Source organism: Talpa occidentalis, unplaced genomic scaffold (assembly GCF_014898055.3).
Source record: "Talpa occidentalis isolate TD23 unplaced genomic scaffold, MPIMG_talOcc4v2.1 talOcc4.14, whole genome shotgun sequence".
NCBI classification, from domain to species: Eukaryota; Metazoa; Chordata; class Mammalia; order Eulipotyphla; family Talpidae; genus Talpa; species Talpa occidentalis.
The window spans coordinates 68,617,683-68,630,527 of NW_023601433.1; the positions used below are offsets into that span (position 1 = coordinate 68,617,683).

Genomic DNA, 12,845 nt, shown 5'->3' on the forward strand with positions numbered 1-12,845 from the left:
CTATTGACCGAGTGTGGGGACATTTCATCCTCTTGAGCTTCAAAATCCGGCAACCAAAGCTTGGCAATGAAATCAGCAATGGAGAAATAAGACTTAACCTAGCACTTGCAGGCGCCGAGGAGATTGCGTCCTCTTTCCCATCTCCTCCAAGTGTGTTCTAACTTTTCTCTGCATAACTCTGGCTGGATATAGCCACACACATCTCATTCAGCAGCTTTCTGCTTTTATTCAGCGGATACACTCTACTCAAGCAGAAGTGCAAAGAAATTGTGGCCACTCTTGTCTTTGTCAGCGCATAACCTGTTGCCCTAAGGACACTTTAAAATAAAGTCGGCCTCTAAATAGTAATGTTTTATGGACATATTTGTGTTTTTAATGGAGCGACTGGAGTCACAGTTTCCTCTAGATCTGCGATGATTGATATTTTTTATTTAGCCAACTTTTATTTACCTTGCAAAAATGTTGTGGACCAATGTGATAAATTACAGATATGCAAATTTCTTTGAATGGTGTTGTAAGTGTGTCTAGCTGGAGCTGAATAACTCCTTGCAAGTCAGTCTGTGCGCGCTCAGGACCCCAGGGAGCTGATCAAAGCACCCATTCTCTTTCATCCCCAGTATTCTCCTCCAAACTATCTCGATACAATATGTTTCCATGATGCACTTAATGTGCTAGGGACATAGAACTCATTACAACCTAGCTAGTTCTGCCGACCTCTTTGTTCTGAGGCAGAAAGTCAAAGAAAAAAGGAAAAGCACTGCCAGTTGCCAGCTTTCTGAAATGCTAAAGCATGCGTCATTTTTCACCAGGTCTCGTCTTGATATCCTCAAAAGACAAACTATGAAACCGGCCTCAGCCCTTTCTGGCATTAATTACACTGCTGTCCAGCCGATCTGTTTTTCCTATTATATGCATTTCTCAGCAGGGATTTTTTTTTTTTTTTGCAAGACAAATGCAGCTGCAAGTTAAACTATGAATGCATTTTTATCACTATGGAAAAATAAGTGAAAAGGCTGCAAAACGTACAACTAAACTTTTTTTTGGAGGCTTCTGGTAGATAGCCGACTTAGGGAGGACTTGGGAGGTTTTGTGGCTTCTCTAAACCTAAAATTGACTAGGAGCCCAAGGCATTTCCAATGCGCCCTCAATGTTCATTGGAGACACTCATTGTGCAATTTGAAATTCTGCCTTGGCACCCAGATAAATCTTGAAGGTGAGACTTTTCAAGGTTTCTGTTAAAATTCTGAAATCAAACAGTTTGTGCGGCACCCCATCACAAGGCTGCTTCCAAGGAATTTCCGTCTAGGATAATAGCACAGAGAATATAAATTCTATTTCATTTCCTCTGTTTCTTGTAGGGTTGATTGGTTGGTGGAAATGGCTGGCAGCCAGTTCTGGGAAAGATTCCAAACCTGACTCCGATTAACCCTCTCTGGTGAAACTCTGCTGGAAACCAACTCACCAGCAATTGCCATTAATCTACTTACTAATTAAGCCAATTCATTTCTAAAGGAGAAAAATTCCTTTCTTTAGCCAAACTGATGGGAGGAAATTTGAAAGAAGCGCCAAACTGTGTAACTGTAATTCAGCCAAGGACTGCTAAAACAAGGTGTTGATATATAGCAGCAGATTTAAAACAAGTTTCTAGGGCAACACTCCTTTGGAGACGGTGGCATATAGTGCATAGTAGATGAAGCTCGAATAATGCTCCACAGCGCTATGCCACCCCATGTACTTGTGTTGAAAATAACACGTCTCTCTCCAATTAAAGCTTGTGCTTTTTACGCACAAATAAATCGCCGCTCTAGCTTCCTTTTGCACCAGAGCACCTCAGCTTTATGTGAGTGCTGCCACACATATATTTCCCGAGACTTAATAAATGGTTTTAGAAATCTGCAACCCAGAACCTACGATTCTGAAACTGGGATACAGACAGGGCCTAACTTGTAGTTAGGGGAACAAGGGGCGACGAGAACATTACGCCCACAAGAAAGCAGAGCGGCCTTTCAGGAAATGGTACCTGTCATGCGGGAAAGAACAGATGCTGAATCTTGGTCTGGATCCTTTCTGGGCAGCAGAAGTCTCCTGAGTTAGGAAAGACTTGTTTACGACTTTTAAACCCCCTTTAGGGGGTGGTGGGGGGATGGTTCTCCGTCATGGGGATTAACTAACTGGTGGATGAGAAGGCAAGCAGACGTGACTTTGTTTTATAGAGACCCAACGGATTAAAGAGGGAGTGAAACCAGTTTAGTGCCTCAAAATTTTTAATTGAAGTTCGTCCCTTCTGGAACCGTCTGCGCTGGGGCACACCACCGAGTTGAGGAAGTGCGAGGATGGATCTGGCGGCCCCTCGGTCTGCGCGCCAGCAGTTAAGGGCTCGGAAAGATGCGCCCCAAGGGCGCGCCTCGAGTTTCTCAAGTGCGCTGCTCCAGTTACTATACATCACCCAGTGAGGCCCAACAGTTGTATGAGAAATGCCTAGTAGAAGATCGTACCCGTGCCAGAGAGGCGGGCTTCGCGCCCAGTTGGTGAGGGCCCTCCTTCTGTGGTCCCGCGGGGCGCAGCTCAGTGTTCCCGGTTAATGAGTGCCATCCTCGTCAGTCCCTGCGGAGCTCCGGGGTACCAGCATGTTCTTCGGCGAATGTTTCTCGACCGTTTTCACTAAAAATATGGAAAGATGAATAGATGTGAAATTTTAGTTACTGTACATAAGCCATTCCCCGCTCCTCAACCTTGTCTTGGATCATCTCAGGTCCACCCCAGCTTGGGGGACTCCTCAATAACCTGGGGAAGAGGTGGTGAGGGGAGGAGAGTGAGGTGGCTAGCGCCTCCTTGGCCTTCAAAATAGCACCTCAAGCAATTTTTTTTTCTGGGACAGTTTTCCTGTTGTCCTGGACTGCAGAATGGTCTTAGGTACTGACGACTAACACTAGCACATCACCTGCTGAGAGTCCCCTCCCTAACAGGAAGATAATGAAAAAGAATAGGAGAGATGGCCCCGTCCTTGGGTCCTGTCCTTGGGTCTAAGGTTTAAACGTCCATTTGCATTCCTCTCTTTCTTCCATATGAAATAGACAATTGGGAGTGAAAAGAAAGAAATAAAAAGAACTGACAGTGGTTCTAAAGTTGGGAAAGGGGAGGTTCATCACACCCCACACCCAAGCTGGGCTCTCTGCTCTGTAGGGGGAGGGACATTTACCTGGTGTATAAATTGTGAGGAAAGCGTTGGGGGTCTGAGACAGCAAAGTCACAACATGGGATGTGATGTTCCAGCTTTGAAGGGAAACAAAGGCCCTGAGCTAATCCCAGTGACAGCCAGGAGCGTGAAGAAGTCAACAAAGCCTTGCAGCCTGTGGTCACCGGTAGGTGTCAATGTGGACACTTACAGCCAGGGCAGTGGGAGAGCAGAACACAGAGCCAGGCTGTCATTCCAAGGCTTAACATGAACAAAGATAAAAACGTGACAACCTCAGCTCTCAATGGTGGGGAGGTTCAAAGTGGAGTGCTTGGGAGTCTATCTGGGTCAAATCTTTTCTCAAACATGGGTTTTCTTATTCTAGTCAAGTATCCACCAGGGACCTTCTGGGGTCCCTCTCCCAAGGTAACTTTTCTTACTCAAACACGAATTCTTCAAAATAATGTTCGGTTCCACCCACTGTCTAAGGGGAGAAATGAGGTTTGTGAGATTTCTAGACATAGTATAGAGGGCATTGTCTTCTGCTCCCTGCAGAGCCGGGTGGCTGCATTAAGACTTTATGAACTTGACAGCCTACCTTAACTTTTGGGATTAATTTCAACTGTTATTTTTCACATTTAATGAAAATAAATAACATTTCCTTTTATGAAACTATGCATACCTGCAGCTGAGCATATGGGTACCATAATTGAGAAGGAATTCATCTGATGTTTCAGTAGTAAAACCCTTGACGCAATAATGGAAACCTGGTAGAGTGAAGTATGCCTGGGATTTCAGGCTCTATTAGAAATCATCAGACAAAGCAATTACCAAATTATGAATCTCCTCTATAATCTGGAAAAGGTAATTGGGAATCTTCTGCCAATACAACCTGATAGCAAAGATTATCTTAGAGGATTAATAAAGGGAAAGAAGAAATTATGTTTATCCTAAGAATTCAGACATATCGTTTTCCTTATAGGTGCTATTAAAATCAAAATAAAAGTTAAAAAATCATAATGTAATAAAATTCTGGTTTTCTTTAGTTAATATAAGTCTTCTAAATAATAAAAAAAAGGATGTAAATATCCTTAAAAGACTAATGACATTTCACAGGTAATGCAATTTAGAAAGAAACACTTCCATGTTTTCTTTTCCAACAATGTGCATTTTTGTAAACTGCTATAAATTGCAATTCAAAAGCACTGATCTCGCCATCCCCAATCATTTTTTATACTGATCAAATGAATGCAGATACTCCCATTTGGGAGGGGCGACATGACATTTCACTTGGCAGTTCTAAACAGGTCACAGACCTTTCACAGACCCTAAGGCAGTGGGAGGGAGCTCTTTACTAAACCGTGTAACCAAATCAAACCAATGGTTACCCCTTTTCAAAACCATTGGAATGGTTTGCACAATGCTATTCACATAGCAGCACAGAAACTGAAAGGATGGTCATCCAATGGAAATTTCTTTCCTTTTGTTTAAACTTGCAGAGCTCAAAAAGTAATACTTGAAGGAAAACAATTACATTTGCTATGATAAAAAATCATAAACAATAAGCGTGCATTTTTATTGGCACAACAAGACATAACTGTAACCATCCATTGGTATGTATATATATGCACATGTATATATGTTTATGTATGTATATTTATTGGAGATGTTGCTTTGTTTGAAACCTTAGGCACAAAGACACAACATGGCTGCCCTGGAGATGACCTATTGCTTTCAAGTTGCTTGAACACATCAGAATTTCCATTGTTAAGGTTGATTAATTGAAACTGATAAGTTACCATGAATAAAGATTGTTTTTCTGTTTAATGTGGTGGGCCTGATTTGGTAAATGCCTCATTCATGTAGCTTTGCAGTGCAGCATATGGGCAAGAGTCATTCAGTATCACAAACATATACAATTTATTATGCTTGTATGGGCACAACCAAAAGGCCTTTCTATCTTAATGACAAAGTTTCAATGAAAAATTCCATTTAAAGAGTCACTAGTAACATGAAGTATGATTTTTGTAATTTATTCTTAGGGTTTCTATATCAGAGTTTCTGTGAACAGTTTAAAAGATAAACCACTGAAGTACAGTAAAAAATAATTCATATCCAAATTACACTTTAGCATTTTCATTGAGCACACAGAAAATTTCACCTTAAATGTTAGCAGACCTGTGGAGAGAAACACCTTCATCATATGCTGCCACTTCATGTGCCAATCTATGAATTTACCATAAATATTTCAGAGATAACACCAAGGATAGTACACATTGTCCAATTTATAAGGAAATACGAAGGAGGTTGGTGATAACATCTCCAACTTCTGGATGTCTCTGTGGTCTTATTTAATAAAATCAGAAGACAATAGTTAAAAATAATTTAGGCACTATCACATGAAAACAGTGAACTTATTCATTTTCCTACAGTTTAATTACTGTTAGTTTCCTTTACTTGAAAGCTCATGTCACTTTTCACATGTAAACTACATTAAAACTGTCATACATATTTACCAATAAAGGTAAGGTTTCTATTTTTGGGTAATAATATTGTATAGAAATCCACCCTCTTTTTTCTTTCATTTAGGCTGTTCATATAATCACCGAAGAGAAATAACAAAAAATATATGAAAGAAATGCTAATGAACTAGAGAAATGACTGTATCAAACCATCAAAGAGATAGTTACCATATTCAGCCTTTAATGTCTTATCAAATAAATTTTCTGGTCATTCATGTCCATGAAACAGTTCAAGTTCACCCAACATTTCTCAATTAAATTAGATGGGTAATCTCAGTTCAACTCTTCTGGAGAGTAATAAACCACATTGGTCACAGTTGACCACAGCTCGTATGTGTTCCATAAAGGACTGGATGTCCATTGGAAAGCTAATCAGTGCATCGTCACTTGTAAAATTCCCTCCTGCATTTTGAAGTGATAATCTGTATCTAATTTTTAAAGAAAAATTTACTCTCCTTTCACTCTTCTGAGGCCAATTTCTTTTCTGGACCTGAATAGAGATCATTGGTGAAACAGTACCAAATAGCTTTGGTATGTGTATAACAAAAACCCACCTCTTTGTAGAACATAACAAATTATGCAATGTTCACAGATGCGCTTCACATTGTGCCTTTTGTGAGAAAATGAAAGCTCAACTCTATTCCTCACTCCCCTCTGTATGAAAGACTGAGCTCCCAATGCAATCTGTCCTAATTCTAGAGAAAAATAAATATACTTCATATGGAAACTTTAAGTAGCTATTTTTAAAAAGACTTTCACTTGGAATTTTGTTCTACGTAATTTGCACAAGTATGAGTTTGAAGTTACAAACAAGTGTTTATCCCATAGACAAATGAATGGGGGGAGGTCCAAGAATCACACATTTAACTGCTCTTCTCAACTTTGAATATTTAGCGTAAACATTATTTTCACACAGTTTCATGTTTGTATTTACAGGTTACCAAAGAAATACAGGAATTTTTTCTATTATAATTTCAAAATATATACACAGAAAAAATCTGAACTTTTCTTTCTGTGTTTTAGATTTTTATTATCCTTTTGGGAGAAGAGGCTATGGATAGATAATCCTGAGCAGCAAGGTAGCCATTCTTTCGGTGAAGAATGCAGAGAGGCCTCTCAAGCCCATCCTGCCTCACTGGACCTTCCACAAATCCTGGTATTACTTACATTGACTGTGCTAGTCATTGAGTATTAGTCTTAGTATATAAATTCCAAGTGTTGAGATCACTCTGTATCCTCAGTGCCTACCCCAAAGCTTTGCTTATAGCAGGTGTTCATAAAGTCTATAGAATGAATGAATTGAATGACAACAGAGAGGTGTGATCTTCTTGGTATCCAACATTTTGAAGTTGTCTCCCACAATGACTCTAGTCTTGGTCATGAGACATGCTTTAACTATGGGACAGGAGCAAAGCTAGTGCACAGTACTTAAAAAAAGGTAGATAAGGCATGGTGTCAGGACATACATTTGAAGAGTATGATATACCTCCAAATCATATACTGTGTTGTGCATCAACATCATCTCAATAAAAAGTAATACAATAAAAAACTTAAAAATGGTAGATATTAATGAAAGGCATGTTTTTGATGTATAGAACAACAACAGCGATGCCATTGTTTATAAAGTTTCTTAGAATAGATTATAGACATAAGGCTAAAATCAGATGAAGAGTCTTTGGGCCAGAAAAATGAAGACAAACATGAAGTCCTGAACATATAGGACTTTTTTTGGAACAAAAGAGTGCAATAGAGTAGTGAATTTATTATTTAGTTCACCACATGGATGTGATACAATTTTAAAAAGAGAGAACAACAACAACAAAAATAAAAACCTGGGCTAAAGAAGATTAACATTTCTCTGATAAAGAAATGTAAAGCAATGGGCCAGGGTGTTATAGACTGAATTGTATCCCCCCAAAATGCTGAGGTCCTAACTCCCAGTCCCTGTGGGTATGACCTAGAGTATTTGTATATGATTAAATTAAGATGAGGTCACTAGGGAGGGCCCTAATCCAAAGTGTCTGTATCCTTATAAAAGGTAAAGTTGGACATGGCTACAGACACAACAGAGAAGGAATCCACCCATATGCACAACAAAAACAACAACAACAACAACACATGACTGTTAGAAAATTTAGATGTAGAGGTATGGGAAAGAAATTGATAGGCACTTCAGAAAAATGGATGTTGAGAATGCTATGCAAGCATTATTTGCAAATACAGTAGCTGAGGAATTTTGAGAAGTAAAGAAAAATATGAATTGTGAGATTCAGTTTGTACTGTGAATATTGAGAAAGATAAAAGCACTATTGAGGGCCTTCCTGGTGGTGCAAGGGGTTGTCTCAGCACTATGAAGCTATTGGCAGCCACTGCAGCATGATTTCAATTCCCAGGTAGGGAGCTAATACACATGGTGCAGCAGACTTCTGGCCTGCTGTTCTCCTCAGCAGTGTATTTCAGTAGAGCCGCCTGTTCTGCTCCTCAATCTGTCTCTGGTGAATCCTCTCACTGCCCTCCACCCCACCACCTCTGGCCTACACTTCAGCTCTTGTATGCATAAATGAATAAAATAAAACTTTTTTTAAAAAAGCACTATTGATTTTGTTGAGTCTCATCAGCTCTTTGTAGATTTTTGTGATAAGTCCTTTATCATTAGTGTTGTGTGCAAAAATGTTCTCCCAGTTGGTGGGGTTTCTCTTTGTTTTTCTTATTGTCTCTTTTGCTGTGCAGAAGCTCTTTAATTTGATGTAGTCCCAACTGTTTATCTTTGCCTTCACTATCACTGCTTTGGGTGATGTGTTTGTAAAGACTTCTTTGAGGTGCATGTCATGTAGTGTTTCGCCTATATTTCCTTCTATATATTTTATGGTTTCAGGTCCTATGTCTAGTTCTTTAATCCATTTTCAGTTGGTTTTTGTGCATGGTGTGAGGTAGTAATCAAGTTTCATTCTTTTGCATGTAGCAACCCAGTTTTCCCAGCACCATTTATTGAACAAACTTTCTTTGCTCCAGTGCATATTCTTTGCTCCTTTGTCAAAGATTAGTTGACCGTAAATCTGTGGGTATATTTCTGGGTTTTCTATTTGGTTCCATTGGTCCGTGTGTCTGTTCTGGTTCCAATACCATGCAGTTTATAGCAGCACTATTTACAATAGCTAAGCTTTGGAAACAACCCAAATGCCCAAAAATAGATGACTGGATCAAGAAGATGTGGTACATATACACAATGGAATATTACTCAGCAATCAAAAAAGATAAACACATGCAATTTGCAGCAACATGGATGGAGGGGATCATGCTTAGCGAAATAAGCCAGAAAGAAAAAGAAAAACACTGGATGGTCTCACTCATAGCAGAAATTTAGAAAACCTAAATAAGGGACCAGGAAAAAGAATAACTATCAGAAAGAAAAAATCAAAACCAACAAACAACTATGAACCAGAGACACACTGGGGCGGGGGGTGTGAGGAAAGGAGGGATTTGGGTCAAAATAAGGGGGTTGCAATTGTATGGGGAATATAAAAATAAAATTTTAAAAAAGCACTATTAAGTATACTGTAGTAAAACAACAGACCATCAAGAATACAGAAAACGATGCCTCTCTAGTGGCACAGGCGTTAGGTCTCATGCTATCACACTATTGTCCCTGCGGCTTGAATTTGATCCCCTGCCAGGGAGCTAACCCACATGGCATGGCAGATCTCTCCCATCTCACCCACTGCTCCTCTTAGCAGTGTATTTCAGTCAGTCTGCCTGTTCTGCTCCCCACTCTGTCTCTGGTGAATCCTCTTCTCCCCCTCACTTCTTGCCTGTACCCCAGTTCTTGTATCTCTAAATAAATAAAAAAATAAATATTTAAAGAAAAAGAATACAGAAAACCTTCAAATCCACCATAAAGAAAACATGAAATGACTTACAAATTCACAACAGACTTTATAAAACCCTAAGCAGAGACTTAAAGGTGATGGTATAATAACACATGTGGAGGAAAATATAACTTCCATTTTAGAATTCAGTATCTTGCTAAACTACTATTGAAAGTGAGATAAAAATTAAGACAAACAGAATTTACCATCAATAGGCTCTCCCTAGACAAATTATTGAAGTAATGATACTTTTTAACATACATATGTACTAATACATATACAGTAACAGAAACATACACACTACAAGAAAAAGAAATAGAGCTTCTAGCTTTCAAACCAGGAGAGGAGAATGAAGGAATATGAAAGAATATAGACAATATCAATTCAAAATGAAAGAAGCAAATAGGAAATAAAGCAAATACCAGAAAAAGCCCATAGTAGAAATAAGTTCAAACTGATCTATAATTACAATTGCATAGAATAGTATAAATCCATCTATCAAAAAACAGATATCAGAGAGAACTAAAAATTTCAGTTTTAAATTGCTTTAAAGAGAAAAATTAAATAAAAGAATCATAAAAAATATGAAAATTAAAAGGATGGAAAAAGAGATGAATGCAAAAGTACTATTAAAAAGCTATTATAGGGGCCTCCCCGGTGGCGCAGCGGTTGAGTGCTGGGTTGAGAAGCTGCCCGCAGCCTCTGCAGCAGCGGTTCGATCCCCGGCTGCTCCCCGGCCATGGGAGAGGGTCCCACATGGCGTGCAGACCTCTCCTGCCGCTCGCTGCTCCCCTCAGCAGTGTACTTCATCAGTCTGCCTGCTCTGCTCCCCGCTCTGGCTCTGGTGAATTCTCTCACCCTCCCGTGCTTCTGACTGTGCCCAGTGATTGTGTAAATAAATAGATAAATCTTTAAAAAAAAAAATAAAAAGCTATTATAGTAGTATTTTTACCAGATACAATAGACTTTAAGGCATCAAAGTATACTAGGGATAAAAAGGAATGCTGCCTGCAATGATTCCAACAAGAAAAAAACATAATAAATCAGGATACATTTGATATAACCTTGAAATATGTTAAAAATGAACAGCGTTACCAAAAGAAACACATACATTCTTTGTCATAGGAAGATGATGTAATAGGTACAGAATTAAAAATTCAGAAAATAGTTTGTGTAGAATAGTTACAAAACTGTCACAAAAGAAGTCTATACAGATTTCTGATGACAAATATCTTTACAGGCCACATTTACTGACCTAAATACAATTAAATTAGACATCATTAATTAAAGGTGGGTAACCTCAATAAAGCATGTTTAAAAGTCTCATGTTACAGGAGTAATCATAATTATAGTAAAATATTTAGAACTAAGCAAAAGCTGAAGTACTAATTGAAAAAAAATACAAGCTCATAAACTACTAATATGAGATGACAAATATCTTTACAGGCCACATTTACTGACCTAAATACAATTAAATTAGACATCATTAATTAAAGGTGGGTAACCTCAATAAAGCATGTTTAAAAGTCTCATGTTACAGGAGTAATCATAATTATAGTAAAATATTTAGAACTAAGCAAAAGCTGAAGTACTAATTGAAAAAAAATACAAGCTCATAAACTACTAATATGAGTGTAAATTAGAATAACCATTTAGTAGCATAATTTGACAACAGTATCAAGTGAAGTTAAAAGTGTATAAACCCAACACAGCAATTACATTCCTACGCACTTTAGTGAAACTCTGGCACATATGACTTAAGAAATGTATAGGGATGTTTATAACAGTTGTGTTTATGCTGCATCAAATTAAAAATCTTCTAGATTTCATCAACAGGAAAATTCAAGGTATTGTAAGTATATTTATACAATAAAATAGACTACAGGAAATATTGAGGAACTCAAGTTCTAAGCAACAAAATATTATTAAATTTTAAAAAATGTAACATTTATGGGGAAAAAGGCACATGCAGTCTGATATTTTTTAGATAATGCCACCAATATGCCAAATGATGTTATATACACAGTGTCAGGTGTGTTTATGTGTGTGTGTGTGTGTGTGTGTACAGGAATATTATAAAATATGCAAGACTGACAAATACTAAAATAAAGGCAGTGGTTGCCTCTAGGGAGGGAGGAAAATGGATCTCAGGGCGCTTCAATTCCTCACTGTTTTATTTCTTTTTTTTTTAAAAAGATTTATTTGTTTATTCATAAAAGCACTGAGTACCGTCAGAAGAGCGGGAGGGTGAGAGAATTCACCAGAGCCAGAGCTGCGAACAGAACAGACAGAGTGACAAAATACACTGCTGAGGGAAGCAGCGGGTAAGGCAGGAGAGGTCTGCGTGCCATGTGGGACCCTCGCTGGCGGCTGGGGATTGAACCAGCACTGCAGAGGCTGTGGGCAGCTTCGCAGCCCCGCTCTCAACCGCTGCACCAACAGGGGAGGCCCTGTTTTATTTCTTTTATGAATGGCACATGGCAAAATCTAACAGAGCCACCTGGTGTTGAACGTGTAATTCTGTGTTTTCTGAATATTCAAAATATTTCATACTAAAAATAGTTTTGACATTATATATGTCTGTGAGGAAATGAAACCCTTCCTCAATTGCATTCTTATCATATAAAAACATAAATAATGAAATTGCTAATTTTTGTCACCCCCAGTTTACATTTGTGTAGAAATTAGTAGCAGAAATAATTTCTATTTTTATGTTATATATTTTTATATTTCTGTATTTACTGTTTTCCATGTGATTGTCTTGTTTGTTTAAGATGAGCAACCTCATTAAAGAGGCTGAACAAGCTAGGATTGTGAGAGACTGAGGGTTAGCATCTAGTGTCATTTCAACACACTGACACTTAAAAATACCTGCTTTCTTTATCTTACTTTATTCCCTCAAATTCCAAACTTGGGGTTCCTCCAAGGAAAGGAACTATTATATGGGAGCTTCTATATGCATTCTGTGAAGGATGTACTTGAAATGTCCTTGAATTTGCATGAATCATACATAATTTTGCCATTTCTTTCACAGAATCACTTCTAAATTTAAGTTAATACCCATTGTCTCTGCATGAATTAAACCCTTTGTTAATATTTTGTTACCACCATAAAGATTTGTATGATTTTAATGCCTTTTAAGTAACAGGGCAGCAATAGGGCAGCTGAAGTTTGGGATGAAATCAGTGTTCATAGGATCCAGACAGGCTGCTGGAATCCAACTCACCCCAACAAATGTAAAACAATGCATGCAAGAAGCAGGCTCATCTTTATACTTTGGAG

At 38.3% G+C, this 12,845-nt stretch overlaps 1 protein-coding gene across 7 annotated transcripts in view; it reads right to left on the reverse strand.

Moving 5' to 3' along the window:
- Positions 1-2,255: 2,255 nt before the first annotated feature.
- Positions 2,256-12,845, reverse strand: part of CUNH10orf67 (chromosome unknown C10orf67 homolog) — a 139,038-nt gene continuing 128,448 nt past the window's right edge. For all 7 annotated transcript variants that reach the window (XM_054695147.1, XM_054695146.1, XM_054695150.1 and 4 more), the window contains one exon: positions 2,256-2,661. In XM_054695147.1, coding sequence (XP_054551122.1) covers positions 2,579-2,661 — 83 coding nt within the window. In that variant the 3' untranslated portion in view covers positions 2,256-2,578. The remainder of the gene's footprint in view (positions 2,662-12,845) is intronic.